Source organism: Pleurodeles waltl, chromosome 5 (assembly GCF_031143425.1).
Source record: "Pleurodeles waltl isolate 20211129_DDA chromosome 5, aPleWal1.hap1.20221129, whole genome shotgun sequence".
Classification (NCBI taxonomy): domain Eukaryota; kingdom Metazoa; phylum Chordata; class Amphibia; order Caudata; family Salamandridae; genus Pleurodeles; species Pleurodeles waltl.
This window is the reverse complement of record NC_090444.1, coordinates 97,283,648-97,299,417: the sequence shown is the minus strand read 5'-3', so window position 1 is coordinate 97,299,417 and position 15,770 is coordinate 97,283,648. Positions and strand designations below refer to the sequence as shown.

Here is a 15,770-nt window from a genome sequence, read left to right as displayed (position 1 = left end):
TTTCTTTAAGGGCACGTGGCAGAGTTGATATTTCGACGTGGAGGGTCTCCACTTGAGTGTGGCTAAGAACAAAGACATATAACAATGGAAAGTGATGCAACAAGGGCTAGCTATATAGTACCCTGAACAAATGTTCGGAAATGTTAATAATCGTAAAAAGAAATCAACTTTTTTATTATTTCAAATGAGATAGTTAAAAAAGGTTTGTATGTTTAAATTTTAAACTATATATATTGTGTTAAAAAAATTAAATCGGAAACTGTTTTATTAATAAGGGCATTTTACTAAATGCAATGGTGGAAATATTTTTTTTTACATTGAGAATAGGCTGTAATGACTTTTAACTCAAACTACAGTAGTTTGCTGAAGGTGCAAATACATTTCTTATTACCTAGACCTGTGTTGCTTTGCTATATCTTTCTCTGTGCACCTCCTGTGGCACCTGTGTGCCCCAGGGTGTCATACCGTCTTCAGAGCCCGGGACCTGTCCTCATGCTCATCATCATAGATGGCCGCCTTCGGTTGCGAGCGCTGGTAATTGCTATGACTGTGAAATCACATGATCACTGATGGAACTTCTCTTTCCATGCAGGGTTGTCTTTCTACACGCGAGTTCTTGAGAGTTGCGAGGATGAAGCCAGATTCGATGAGGTAAGGAGTTTTACAAAGTTTATCTTGGACGATAGAGATTGTGGAGATTCTTCTGGATTCAGAATGTCACCGGAGACTTTTGCTCTCTGGTAGTAAATTTGTAATTGTTCATGCCACCTTACTTTTGAATGGATTCTCAAGTCTTGGTTCCTAAGAAGGACAGGCTGAGGTTCCTTTCTTATAGAACAAACTGCTAATGGATCTCCTCGAGACACTCTGGTGGATTTACGGTGCCAATGTAGTATTTATAGGAGGACCTAGAGCAAAAGGCCCTTAAATTGAGAATACCACATAGTTTTCGTGATCCTTAGAGCCACCGCTATTACATTCCTCCAGTGAGCTCAGATGAGAGCAAAATACATATTTGGAGATGTACTGAATCGAAGAGTGGGTGTCGGTTTAGCAGATAAAATTCCATATGGCCATAATATATTGGACCAAGAGAATTTTTGCTACCAAAACCTACCATTGAGATGAAGCATGCACAGTGAAATATGCAACTATGTGCTCCACAATGCGTTAGGAGATCAAAAAGAAAGGAAAGACTATTAAAGCCAATATACACACCTCATAGACATTGATGACTGCGTTTTGTTGTACGATGACAACTTAAGGTTTTGAATTGAATGATTGTAAGAGGTGCTTGAATGAAAACCATAAAAGGTTTTGCCTTTCTGTGGCTTCTTACGCTAGCTACCAGGGGGCGTCTAATCTACTCAGATGGGTAACAGCGGAGTTAATTCTCTTTGTGTATGTGATGGTTGGCCAACATTCACAGGCTGCCCACAGGTATGACTCTTATGTTGCAATTTTACACTGTAACCAAGCACATTTTGCACTGTTGCAATGCAAATTTGCATTGACATTTCAACTGACTGGGTGCTATCAGACAGCAATGGCATCAAGGGAGCAGTGCAGAATCTAAAATGTGCCCCGGTTAGTAATTACAATCCTCATTGCAAAATTGACAGCACTAGTGCAATTTACTAAGTCAGATTCTGTCTTCTTGACTCTTCACTTAAGCAACGCACTTAGCACAATATGCAGAAATGTGTCCATAAGTAATTGTACAGCTCACACTGGTGTTGGTGGTTCTGGGAATGTCGTCATTTTTGCCCATGTCTACTTGAACTGTGCAAACTGAAGTGACAACAAAAAAGAACCACTTTTTAATGACTACTTTGCAGAAATTACAGCTTTTCCCAGACAGTTTTGAAGGTCTACAAACTACATGCACACATCTTTATCACACTGGGACAGATCAGATCACACTTGAAGCACTGACCAGCAGCTCTTACCACAATCAGACTGATACACATAACTATTGCAGCATTGTAGCACACTACTGTTGGCTGCAATTTATCAAAACGTAAGCCCAGGGAAGAAGAGATACAAGTGATTAGAATTTGAACACATCACCCACTGAGGGTAGGATTTTCTAAATTAAACTCGGAGAAACAGAAAGACAAACATTTGTAATGCTGCACAAAGGGCATTATTGGCCCTCTGCCACTCCACAGTCTTCAATGGGGCTCCCATCATTCCAGTGTTTGAATCATGTGACCTAGTCCACAAGCTGTAGGACCACAACAATTCAAAGGTGAAAAAGATGTGTGATGGAAAGTGAGCCGCACAACATCTAAAGTTTACATCACCAACCCTGCCGCCCCATCACAGCAAAATAGTGTATCTCAGCAGTATCTCTACCTCCTGCTCTGAGTAGAGATACTTCCTGGCAGTCTGTCACGAGCCTCACAGAAGAGCAGGCTAAATGCATTCCTTGCAGTGGGAGGTTTAGTTTATAGGACACATAATTATAATCAGTGCTTAATTTCTAAATAAAAAGGTGCAGGTGGCCAAAGCCCTCCTATTAAACTCGTAGCTGCTGCAATTAAATGTGGGAACACGAAATACTGAGGCAACGTAATCATGAAGCCACCTCGGGCCTCCTCAATCCATTTACAGCCACTCCCTGCCCCTTCGGTTCACTCTTGCAGCTTTCTGCTCTCTCCCTTTGTGACGCTTTCTCGTTTTTCCTTTCCTCCGTCTGTCCCATGTGTCTCTTGCTCGCAGCAAATGCTTGAGGCAGAAGAATAAGCCCCGGCCCTCAGCACCAGAAACAGCAAGCACAAATTAAGCACTGATTATAATTGACTGTTGTTGTAGCCCTCTGCATAGCAGCCCCTAGTAGTCACATCCTGTCCCTCCGTGTCCACACATCACAGCAGCCAGCGGTTAGCCTTCTACGCGCTGCTTCCTTCGGATAAGGCGCTGGGCCGGGCGCTGGTGATGACTGGAAATCCAATGACCTCTGGCTGGTGTGGACATACATTGACTTCCTGTGCTTCCGGGCAGAGCTTCCTGTCTGCGCCCGCCGTTTCCGGAACCCTCCTGCCCCACAGCAGTGAGAGAGAAAAACCTGCTGTGCTTGGGTTTGTTTTGGTTCTGGACGCACAGACGTAATGAGAATCCTACAGATGACGGGAGTAACTTCATGTGTGTATTAGAGATTTTTTGAATATCTGTGCTACTACAGAAAGGCACCAACTCTACTGGCATCGGGGCATAGCACCCCAAAATTAGCAGCCCAATCCCAGGTACTAGGTCTAGGCGTCATCCCCACTTGATGAGAATCACTAACCGAATGCCTGTGAAATCGATGCGGGTCACAGACTTATGTGCTAGAAGGGTAGCTCATTGAGGTGGCAGCTTGGCACCGTAACAGTGGGTGGTCTGCAAGTCATGAGGTCAATGTCTATTAAAAAAACCAAGAGCTGATAAGAAGGTGCTCTCCTACTCCCTTACTCATAGTACTGTGAATTCTATGTAGTGCAATCTACAGAAAAACATATATGGTGAAAATGTAAATGTGCATTTGTATGTTTCCCTTTTCCCCTTTTTTCTGAACATGGAAAACATTTCTGTATCTGGAAAACATACAGAAAACATTGAGACGGAGCATTATTAATCCAGCATTTTTATGGAAATAAAATTAACTGTGCAAATATTTTGTGAAATGCTACTGGAAATGCTTGTGACTCCCCACAAAGTTATGACATTGTGAGTATTCATTCCTAAGCCTATAGAGGTGAAGGTCCGGCATTCTGCAGGATTCTCTCAGACATAAGTGGAATTTAGGGACAGTAAGGGGCATATTTATACTACATTTGCACCGAATTTGCATAATTTTGTTTCGTCTAAATAACGTCAAAATATTGGAGTTTGCACCATTTTTTAGAAGCATGAACCTACCTTGCGACAATGAGATGCAAGGTAGGCGTTCCCATCTAAAAAATGGTGCTAACCCCATAGCCCCATATGTATCCCCCTCCCCCGTGCTAAAATGACGCACAGGTGGGAGGAATAATAATGGTGCAAAGCTTGCTTTGCACCATTATTTAACGCCTGGGTCAGACCAGGCGTTAGGGGACCTGTGAACCCATTTCCATGGTTAAACACCATAGAATGGGTCCACAGGTGCCCTCCTCAAGCCCCAGGAACACCACCACCCACACCAGAGGGACACCGGAGGATGGGGGACCCCATCCCAGGTAAGTAGAGGTACGTTTTTTTTAAAAAAAAAATTAAAGTGCCATTGGGGCGCAACTTGGGCCCCACTGTATGGCACAGGGGGCAGTGGCCATGCCCAGGGGACTCTGGTCCCCTGTGCTGGCCATTGGGGTGGTGGGCATGGCTCTTGTCTTTTATAAGACAGGAGTCATATGGTATGTGTAGGAAAGTACCATCTTGCCTGGCATGTTACCCCCATTTTTCACTGTATATATGTTGTTTTAGTTGTATGTGTCACTGGGACCCTGGTAACCCAGGGCCCCAGTGCTCATAAGTGTGCCTGAATGTGTTACCTGTGTAGTGACTAACTGTCTCACTGAGGCTCTGCTAATCAGAACCTCAGTGGTTATGCTCTCTCATTTCTTTCCAAATTGTCACTGACAGGCTAGTGACCATTTTTACCAATTTACATTGGCTTACTGGAACACCCTTATAATTCCCTAGTATATGGTACTGAGGTACCCAGGGTATTGGGGTTCCAGGAGATCCCTATGGGCTGCAGCATTTCTTTTGCCACCCATAGGGAGCTCTGACAATTCTTACACAGGCCTGCCACTGCAGCCTGAGTGAAATAACGTCCACGTTATTTCACAGCCATTTTACACTGCACTTAAGTAACTTATAAGTCACCTATATGTCTAACCTTTACCTGGTAAAGGTTAGGTGCAAAGTTACTTAGTGTGAGGGCACCCTGGCACTAGCCAAGGTGCCCCCACATTGTTCAGAGCCAATTCACTGAACTTTGTGAGTGCGGGGACACCATTACACGCGTGCACTACATATAGGTCACTACCTATATGTAGCTTCACCATGGTAACTCCGAATATGGCCATGTAACATGTCTATGATCATGGAATTGCCCCCTCTATGCCATCCTGGCATTGTTGGTACAATTCCATGATCCCAGTGGTCTGTAGCACAGACCCTGGTACTGCCAGACTGCCCTTCCTGGGGTTTCTCTGCAGCTGCTGCTGCTGCCAACCCCTCAGACAGGCAGCTGCCCTCCTGGGGTCCAGCCAGGCCTGGCCCAGGATGGCAGAACAAAGAACTTCCTCTGAGAGAGGGTGTGACACCCTCTCCCTTTGGAAAATGGTGTGAAGGCAGGGGAGGAGTAGCCTCCCCCAGCCTCTGGAAATGCTTTGTTGGGCACAGATGTGCCCAATTCTGCATAAGCCAGTCTACACCGGTTCAGGGACCCCTTAGCCCCTGCTCTGGCGCGAAACTGGACAAAGGAAAGGGGAGTGACCACTCCCCTGACCTGCACCTCCCCTGGGAGGTGTCCAGAGCTCCTCCAGTGTGCTCCAGACCTCTGCCATCTTGGAAACAGAGGTGCTGCTGGCACACTGGACTGCTCTGAGTGGCCAGTGCCACCAGGTGACGTCAGAGACTCCTTGTGATAGGCTCCTTCAGGTGTTAGTAGCCTTTCCTCTCTCCTAGGTAGCCAAACCCTCTTTTCTGGCTATTTAGGGTCTCTGTCTCTGGGGAAACTTTAGATAACGAATGCATGAGCTCAGCCGAGTTCCTCTGCATCTCCCTCTTCACCTTCTGATAAGGAATCGACCGCTGACCGCGCTGGAAGCCTGCAAACCTGCAACATAGTAGCAAAGACGACTACTGCAACTCTGTAACGCTGATCCTGCCGCCTTCTCGACTGTTTTCCTGCTTGTGCATGCTGTGGGGGTAGTCTGCCTCCTCTCTGCACCAGAAGCTCCGAAGAAATCTCCCGTGGGTCGACGGAATCTTCCCCCTGCAACCGCAGGCACCAAAAAGCTGCATTACCGGTCCCTTGGGTCTCCTCTCAGCACGACGAGCGAGGTCCCTCGAATCCAGCGACACCGTCCAAGTGACCCCCACAGTCCAGTGACTCTTCAGCCCAAGTTTGGTGGAGGTAAGTCCTTGCCTCACCTCGCTGGGCTGCATTGCTGGGAACCGCGACTTTGCAAGCTACTCCGGCCCCTGTGCACTTCCGGCGGAAATCCTTCGTGCACAGCCAAGCCTGGGTCCACGGCACTCTAACCTGCATTGCACGACTTTCTAAGTTGGTCTCCGGCGACGTGGGACTCCTTTGTGCAACTTCGGCGAGCACCGTTTCACGCATCCTCGTAGTGCCTGTTTCTGGCACTTCTCCGGGTGCTACCTGCTTCAGTGAGGGCTCTTTGTCTTGCTCGACGTCCCCTCTCTCTGCAGGTCCAATTTGCGACCTCCTGGTCCCTCCTGGGCCCCAGCAGCGTCCAAAAACGCTAAACGCACGATTTGCGTGTAGCAAGGCTTGTTGGCGTCCATCCGGCGGGAAAACACTTCTGCACGACTCTCCAAGGCGTGGGGGATCCATCCTCCAAAGGGGAAGTCTCTAGCCCTTGTCCTTCCTGCAGTATTCACAGTTCTTCAGCCTAGTAAGAGCTTCTTTGCACCAACCGCTGGCATTTCTTGGGCATCTGCCCACCTCCGAGCTGCTTGTGACTTTTGGACTTGGTCCCCTTGTTCCACAGGTACCCTCAGTCAGGAATCCATCGTTGTTGCATTGCTGATTTGTGTTTTCCTCGCATTTTCCCTCTAACACGACTATTTTGTCCTTAGGGGAACTTTAGTGCACTTTGCACTCACTTTTCAGGGTCTTGGGGAGGGTTATTTTACTAACTCTCACTATTTTCTAATAGTCCCAGCGACCCTCTACAAGGTCACATAGGTTTGGGGTCCATTCGTGGTTCGCATTCCACTTCTGGAGTATATGGTTTGTGTTGCCCCTATCCCTATGTTTCCCCATTGCATCCTATTGTAACTATACATTGTTTGCACTGTTTTCTAAGACTATACTGCATATTTTTGCTATTGTGTATATATATCTTGTGTATATTTCCTATCCTCTCACTGAGGGTACACTCTAAGATACTTTGGCATATTGTCATAAAAATAAAGTACCTTTATTTTTAGTATAACTGTGTATTGTGTTTTCTTATGATATTGTGCATATGACACTAAGTGGTACTGTAGTAGCTTCACACGTCTCCTAGTTCAGCCTGAGCTGCTTTGCTAAGCTACCATTATCTATCAGCCTAAGCTGCTAGACACCCTATACACTAATAAGGGATAACTGGGCCTGGTGCAAGGTGCAAGTACCCCTTGGTACTCACTACAAGCCAGTCCAGCCTCCTACAGTATGGATGGTCTTGCGTCAGAAAATGACGCTAGGATGGTTAGAGGCATTTTGTTCTTTGCCTCTAACCAGCCTAACGTCATTTTTTGGTGCAAAACCCACTTCTCCCATACCACCACCCCCACCCGGCTAACATCATTTTTTTTTACACTAGCCCACCCTTTGCACCGTCTTGCGCCACTCCTTAAATATGGCGCCAGGCTGGCGCTCAGGAATGGCACAAGCCAGTGCTAAACTTTTTGATGCAACACTGCGTTAGTGCAGTTTTGCATCAAAAAAGATAAATATGTCCTTAAATGAACAAATTCTTGGTGGTGTGAATAAGACTTTGAGAGTTTTCATGTTGTATCTAAATTCTGTTGTGAGTCTCAATGTTTTGTGTATCAAACAATCAGTCTTTGAGAACACATTCAAACAATTGATTTGTGTAGTCTGCCCCCTCCTCTTTTTTGTCTTTCCTGCCATTTTAACTAGAAAATACACACTAGCAGGAGATGGGGCCTAGCAGCAAGAACTGCTGAATATCAAAATGGGAAACAGGTTTGAATCCCATCCTCGGTTTAGCATCCTGTAGCTCTGTGAAAAAGTCCCCGTGGCTACAACATGTGTAACTGGTCTAGTTCTCTTGTAAATCACCTTAATGTCCCCAGGCCAAGGTCGTGCTATATAAAAAAGAAAAAAATGAAAAGGTTAAACTATTTAAGTGATATTACCACTTCTGTGAAGGGTGAATTGGAAAGACATTTCATTTGGGAGAATTTCATCCCAACATCTTCGACGTTCAGCCCTGCTTTGCAAAGTTATATCTCTCTATCCACTATCAGCAATGGCACGTGAATCCTATACTTACAGAACCACACAGCTGCTATATTATTGGCCAAGCCAATTGGTCTCATCTTTGGAAACCGATAGCTGACCTTTGGCTTTGCACTTCTTGTTGCCAATGCTGAATAGCGTGGGGAGGAAGAAAAGCAATTGTTTTTCATCACTCTTGCACATGTAGGCATGGCAGCCATTTTTTTACGTTTGATTTACCATTCCAAGATGTCAGACTTGCATGATGGAGAGATCATGTTTTTTTATGTATGCAAAAGAGGACTAAAGAGAAAGAAGCCAATTGCAGCTGCCATGCCCTCTTGAAAAACAATAATTGCAATTTTTTTAAAATATGGAAGTGGTGGGAGAATATGCGTAACAACCCAGTGCAGAGTCAAAGGTAGAAATTGTGAGCAGGACGGAGGTGATAGAAAGTAACAAGCATTTGCAATGCAACGGGCCTCGCGTCTGCTCGAGTTAGAGTTATTAGTGTTGTAAACTCCTAACCGGACTTTTCTTGCCACGTAAATTGAAAATGAAAAGTAAAACAGTTTTACATAAGCAAGCTGATTCACATCGCCACAGCCACCATCAGCGTGAAGAGACACAAAAGGAAAAAGTAGTTCGCTGGCAGTCAAACGTATCGGCAGAAGTGCAATTAGCAATGTAACAGGGGCGATGGGCAAGGCGGTAACTAAACCTCCCCAAGGAGGGACAAATGTAAACCATTTACCAATGTCATCAAAGGATTTTTGAAGGGCAAGCCCACGAACGAGTGATAGTGATGGGCGTTCAGTGGGCGTGTTTAAAAGCCCAGATACATACCAACACGTCGGAAAAGCAGCGCTTCCATGCTGCCATGCTCGACCTAAAAAGGAATGGGCTGGACATGGAGGGGAAGGAGAAGCAGTGGATGAGCTTGGGGAGCAAAATGGTGAGTGTAGCGGGGTATGGAAGTGAGGGAAAAACAGCACACGGAAAAGCAAGAAAATGAATGCATTGCACAACTTTCAATGTTGAAAGAAAAAGATAGATCCCTCATGGTAAGCAGTGGAAGGATACAAGCCATGCAATCAATAAACCTGCTCAGCTGGAGGGGAGGGACAGACACAAGAAGTGGAAGGGAAGCAACTGAATAACAAGCAACCAAATGAGACAGATAAGAACACCAATAAATCATGAGCAATGGGCTGAGACAAAGCCGACAATAAGTCTTGGTATTGTAAACAATAGATTTTTTACAACAGTCAGCTCACGCTGTCTGTTGGTGATACCTAAAAGGCTACACTTTCAGCTCAACTACTGGCACAGTCTGGGAAGTCTTGGCATTGCCTAGGGCAAACTGTGCTCATTGAATGTGTCCAGTAGCAGCTGGTGAACAAGTATGTCCAATGTCAATCCAGTGGGCACTCACCATCACTGCGTGTCCAATGCCATTCTAGCGGGTATTCACCACCACTGCGTGTCCAATGTCAGTCCAGCGGGCATTCATTACCACTGCATGTCCAATATCAGTCCTGAAGGCATTCACCACCACTGTGTGTCCAATGTCAGTCCAGTGGGCATTCACCACCACTGAATGTTCAATGTCAGTCCAGTGGGCATTCACCACCACTGTGTGTCCAATGTCAGTCCAGCGGGCATTCACTACCACTGCATGTATGTCCACCACTGCATGTCCAATGTCAGTCCAGTGGGCATTCACCACCACTGTGTGTCCAATGTCAGTCCAGTGGGCATTCACCAACACTGTGTGTCCAATGTCAGTCCAGCGGGCATTCATTACCACTGCGTGTCCAATGTCAGTCCAGTGGGCATTCACCACCACGGTGTGTCCAATGTCAGTCCAGCAGGTATTCACCACCACTGAATGTTCAATGTCAGTGCAGTGGGCATTCACCACCACTGTGTGTCCAATGTCAGTCCAGCGGGCATTCACTACCACTGCATGTATGTCCACCACTGCATGTCTAATGTCAGTCCAGCGGGCATTCACCACCACTGCGTGTCCAGTGTCAGTCCAGCGGGCCTTCACCACCACTGCATGTCCAAAGTCAATCTAGGGGGCAGTCACCAATAAGATGTGTTACTCAATAGCAACAATTTAGCGGAGTTTAACATCCACTGCACAGAGAGGGGCTAACACTGTGCAGAACAGGAAGCTGCATTAAATAAAAAAACAATATATATATATTTTTTTCGATAACCAAATGTTATTATGTTTAACAATACAAGCATCATCCACTGTGACACAGTTATCATTTCTATAGAAGCTCCGGAGTACAATATTGAATGAGTGGCCATCTCAAACAACATTTCCACTATGGCATTATCCCATGATCCACCCCCTCCCCCAGATCGTATCATGTTTTGGGGACGTCCGAGTGCCTCGTATAACACGATAATATTTTAGCAATTTTGAAGAATAGAAATTGAGAGTAACAGCTTGTCTGTGCTGTAGCTAGCTTGTGTGAGCTATAACTTCATATTTGTTTTATTGGAGATGTGTATATGTGGCTATTTCGTAGGAGTTGTAATTCTATAAAAATTTTGTGTGAACTGTAACTCTGGCTATTTTGTGGGCGGAGCCGTAGCCTGTAATCCCATAGCTACTCTGCATGAGCTGTGCGTTTAGTGATTGTGTGGAGCTATTACTATGTAACTATTTTTGTGACTTGTAACTCTGTAACTATTTTGTGAGGTGTAACTTTGTAACAATTGTGTGCAAGCCACAATCATGTCATTATTTTTACCACGTTTAACCCTATTGCTGCATTTTATGAGCTGTAAGGGTGTGCCTGTTGATGCAGGCCCTAATTCTATAGGTCAGTGGTTCTCAACCTTTTGACTTCAGTGGACCCCCACCATATCAATACCGGAACCCAGGGACACCCACTGAATCATTAATGTAATCCAGGAACTCCCCACTGAGTCATTACTGAAAGCTGGGGGCCTACTCTGTTAAAATTATTATATTTTCTAAGCAGTCGCAGACTCCCGGAGAAGACTTTGCGGACCCCGAGAAGTCCCCGGACCACAGGTTGGGGAAATGGGTATTTTGGGTGCTTTGTAACTATATAACTATTTGCGTAAGCTGTGGCCTGTAACTCCATGGCTACATTGTGAGCTGTAACTATGTACCTGTGTTATGTGAGCTATGTGTAGCCTTTTTGTGAACATTGAACTTCATTACTGTTTTTATGTGGGGTGTAATTAGGTAGCCATTTTGTGTAAACTATAATTCTGTACCTCTGCTATGTGAGCTGTAACTCTGTAGACATTTTATGCAGCTGAATGATCTGTAACTAGCGAGCTGTGTTTTGTACGCTGTAAATTAAGCTCGCTAGTTCTGGCTGCGAGTGCATAGCTATTTTTTCAGCAGTAATTCTTTAACTAGTTATGTAAGATGTGTGCAACTAATTTGCATGAGCTGTCATTATGTGAGCTGATCTATGTGGCTCTTTTGTGGAAGCTGTAAACAGAGCCATCCCCATGTGTTTTGCTCAACTTGGTTTGCATACCCCACACTTTTAGGACTTGCCTGCAAACAGCGCATGTGCTGTCACTGCGCGGGGTATTGTTTACAGTGAGGGGCTTGGAGCCCGTCCATTGCTTACCATTCGTTAGCTTCATGGTCACTCTTATTTGCTGCTTTCTAATTGACCAGCCTTTACCAATGTCATTTCCTGTTAAACAGTTTGTAGCACTGAGCAAGAATTGATTGATTTACTTTTATTAATGTCCTCCCGCTGTCAATCCGCTGCTCACTGGGCTTCAGGTACTATTTTATTAATTCTTCCTCCATTGCTTCTTCCCCTCCCACCCACCACCCCCACCAGCTAGTGTGTTGCTTGTTCTCCTTCCCACCTCATCCTTGTCTGTGTTTCTTCATCCCTTCCACGTGCACCCATCTTTTATCTGTGTTGCCTTAACCCCATCTGCCATAACAAAAAAAGCGATAAGACACGGCTAGCGCTGGATGATTCATAATGCTTTATTTTATTACGCTTCCGTTCCCTTCCATGTTGTCCATCTTGCCCGTTTCCTACCTTCCACCCTCCCTTATATTGTACATCTTGCCCACCTCCACCCACCAGAAGAATTAAAAGTGCTGTGGCATGGCCAGTGCTAGAAACATCATAGTGCTGTTTATCTAACTTCACTTTTTGGCGTGCTGCACAGTGATGCTACTGTGCAATATGGCTAAAAGACATTGGCATAGCCAATAGCTCTTGCATAGATGAGACCTATTAGCTTTGCCAATGCTTGTACATCATGCAGTCTCCTCCAGACCAGCCTCTTTTATGTGATTAATTTGCGGAGCGTGCAGATGCGAACCCCCAGTGACTGCCACCATTTGAAGTTGCCTGAGGATTTTCCATAAGACAGTGATTGATGCATCTTTGTATGTGGGTCTCTTTGCCTCAAATCCTGTTCTTACTTTGTCCTGATGATGACCCCATTCTAAATTATAGTGTGAAGGGGTCGAAACGTCAACATTAACATATGTGGACTGGTTTTAAAATGTAATTGAGGCGCTCAACACTTATATATCATGAGTGCCGTTTATTACAGCATTTTGTCCCAATCAGTCACAAGTATACGTTTCTGTATATAGCACAAGTGCACTTTTATTCTCTTTATGTCACTTCCACTGCACCGTCACTTGTTAGGAGCACCTTGTTCTTGAAGAAATTTGAATGTTGCACCATTTTGTTGTGAATAAATGCACTTACCGTACAACGTTAACTAACTTGTATAGTAGTTTTTTCATGACACCATTGAGCTGGAAGTCTAAGGTTACACTTCCCGCATTGGAACCACTTTTTTGATAATTATTCTCCTCCAGACCAGCAGCACAACTCTGGAGGGCTACAGGTTTGTGATGCCTGTGGTACTATCCAGCAATGGGAGTCATAGAGAACTGCTTCTGTGGCCTATGTGTAGAAACCACTCCGGTTGTACCATCACCTGACCTACCATCCGCGAGGCGGAAATCTGTTTTGTGTGCAATGTACCTGTAGCTCTTCTGTGTGAGCTGTAACTCTGTAGTTACTTTGTGCGAGGTGTAACTGCGCCAATTTTAAGAGAGCTGTAACCCTATATAGAGTTTACCAGAGCTGTAACTTCCGTCCTTATTTTATGTGAGCTATAACTCCATAGTTGTTTGTGTGTGTGCTACAACACGGTAGGATTTTTTATTTGATCGCTTGAACATAAGGTAGTTCCCTGGCTACTTTCACACCAGTGTTGGCAGCAGTGAAAATCTGCTCCAGCAGCCTCACATCTTCTAAAAATGAACCAAGTCCAACTTTCATCATAAACACATGGCAGCCAGCACGATCATTGCCTGCTTGTCAGATCACTCCTGTGACATGTCGCGTTACAATATGTTAACATAGATTTGTATAGTGCTGTATGCAAGAGCATTGGTGTGACCTTGCAGCACTTTGGGGTTCGGCTACCTTCACGCCCTGGCCTGTAAGAGTCCATCACCCTTTGTTGGTCTTTGGGTGGGATCCTCAGTAGGGTGCTTGCAGTTAATATTCTGAATATGTGTTTGGTGGTTCGAGTTGAATTCTAGTGGTTAGTTCTGTTTGGAATGCATAAATGCAGATCTTTACCGTTGGACTTAGCCCTCTCCATAGGGTCACCCACAGAGCCCCCCAAACTTTTCTCCTCCACCCCTCCTGTTTTCAGAACCTGTTGCTAAAGTGGTTGTGCTCTCTCCTCTAAACATGGTGAAATTGGCTCACACTTACCAGCTTGGGTGCGTGTCACCTGGAGGATTGGTAGGTGCATTGCCTGGCTTAAGGTTTGTGTATGAAATGATTGACAGTGTTGTGTGTTGCTAAGAGTCACTGTGCCCTTTAATTCAGTTTAGCTGTTAGGTGTTTACTGTAGTACTTGTTGTAATGGAAAAGTATAAGGATCATCAAGAAAGGATGGCCCACCTATATGATGTCTCTGAATTGTGTTGATGTATGTGCACTGTACTGATTTATGTGTTTTGTTAAAGGTTGTGATTGTTTATTATTGTGGGTGATGTTGCTGTGAGCTCAGTGATACCCACCTATATGAAGCATCTGCACCGTGTTGGATGCATGATAGGAGTTCTCTTTAGGGTTTCTTGTTGTATGTATGGTAAAAGTGTATATTAGGTTTGCCCACTATCATCTGCTTACCTGTCCTGGAGTCATGGTCTAACCTACCATTCCCACCTTGTTGATGTTGTTGCCGGCCAGTTTTCCTGGTCTTGTCGGAGCGGCACTTTCTTCCTTCCACCCAGACTCGCAAGGGTGTGTGCACCTCATCCCATTGGTTCTCGTCCATCCTCAGTATTGCCTACCCTCACTGAATGTCTCCAAATTAAGGGCCTAATTCACAAAGGTAAACTTAGACCTAAAGTCTAAGTTTAGACCTGAAGTCTAAGGGCCCGATTCACAAAAGTAAACTTAGACTTCAGTTCTAAGTTTATCTTTGGGAATCAGGTTCTTTGACTTCAAGTCCAAGCTTACCTTTGTGAATCGGGCCCATAGACTTCAGATCCAAGTTTACCTTTGTTAATCAAGCCCAAGGTGTCTTCAGACTCTCCTTGCTTCCTCCATTGTTTCATTTAGCAGCATAAAACAAGCACTAGCAGCCAGTAGGTGGTGGCTGGGTGTTGATGGGTTTGATACTGAAAGAGCAAGAGAGGCAGATGGGACGGTCTGTCTAACTCGACCCAGCAGGTTTTCTGTGTCTGGAGTGTCCAGATTAAGGTAGATGTGGAATTTACATGATTTTATGAAATGGTGTGGTTAAAAGGAGAAGTACACTGTGGCTGGATGCCAGTAGTACATGAGCAGGGTGAGGTATCAGATGATGGAGCCAGAAGACTTGTCTGCAGGAGACTGGACGGGCCAGGAGGATACGCCCTGGGCCATGGATCGCAAAAATCAGTAAAAACATCACATGGTGGGTGCCGGTGGTGGCACAGACCAGGTAGCTGGATTCCTCCTGAGATAGGAGGGAGGATCAGGGTGCAGAAGATGGTGTTTAAGCAGGGTAGGCTACACGGGCAGGAGAAGCAATTGGCCTCAGAAAAATACGAAGTCTCACTTTTGATCGGATGGTGGTTGATACGTAGAGCAAGCTGCAACCCACCTGCAAAATTTGCAACGTGGGCAAAAGATGAGACAACCGCCCAGATTGAGTGAGGCCATCGGGAGGCAGTGAGGCTCAGAAAGGCATTGAGTACACAGAAGAGGGTGCAACTTATAGGGAAATAAACAATTAAATCCTTGTCTCTGAGTCATCACCCGGATAGATACATATATAATAATAGTTGTAGGAAAGGACATTACGTCAATTTCAGGACTGCTGCAACAACACGGTCCATGCCTAGTCGCCAGCACCCTCTTTGCTTGTATTGTCTGGTTTCTCTCCCCTTGTCTATCTCACACCTTCATAGGTTCTGATGTGTGCTTTGATATTTAACGTTGATTATGCACAAGCTGAGTGCTGGCAGCTGCATAAACCAGTATTAAAATATTACAGAGAGCCTTTGGGCCAGGATGCGTTTCGTGAGTGGTCACAT

General features: G+C 45.2%; 1 protein-coding gene and 1 long non-coding RNA gene across 12 annotated transcripts in view; one reads left to right on the top strand and one right to left on the bottom strand.

Moving 5' to 3' along the window:
- The window catches only part of OTOF (otoferlin), an 875,032-nt gene that overhangs the window by 152,730 nt on the left and 706,532 nt on the right, over positions 1-15,770 (top strand). For all 11 annotated transcript variants that reach the window (XM_069233684.1, XM_069233683.1, XM_069233685.1 and 8 more), the window contains exon 2: positions 593-651. In XM_069233684.1, coding sequence (XP_069089785.1) covers positions 593-651 — 59 coding nt within the window. The remainder of the gene's footprint in view (positions 1-592; positions 652-15,770) is intronic.
- LOC138295410 (uncharacterized) overlaps positions 1-15,770 on the bottom strand; it is a 52,128-nt gene that overhangs the window by 24,179 nt on the left and 12,179 nt on the right. The gene's annotated exons all lie outside the window — the stretch shown is intronic.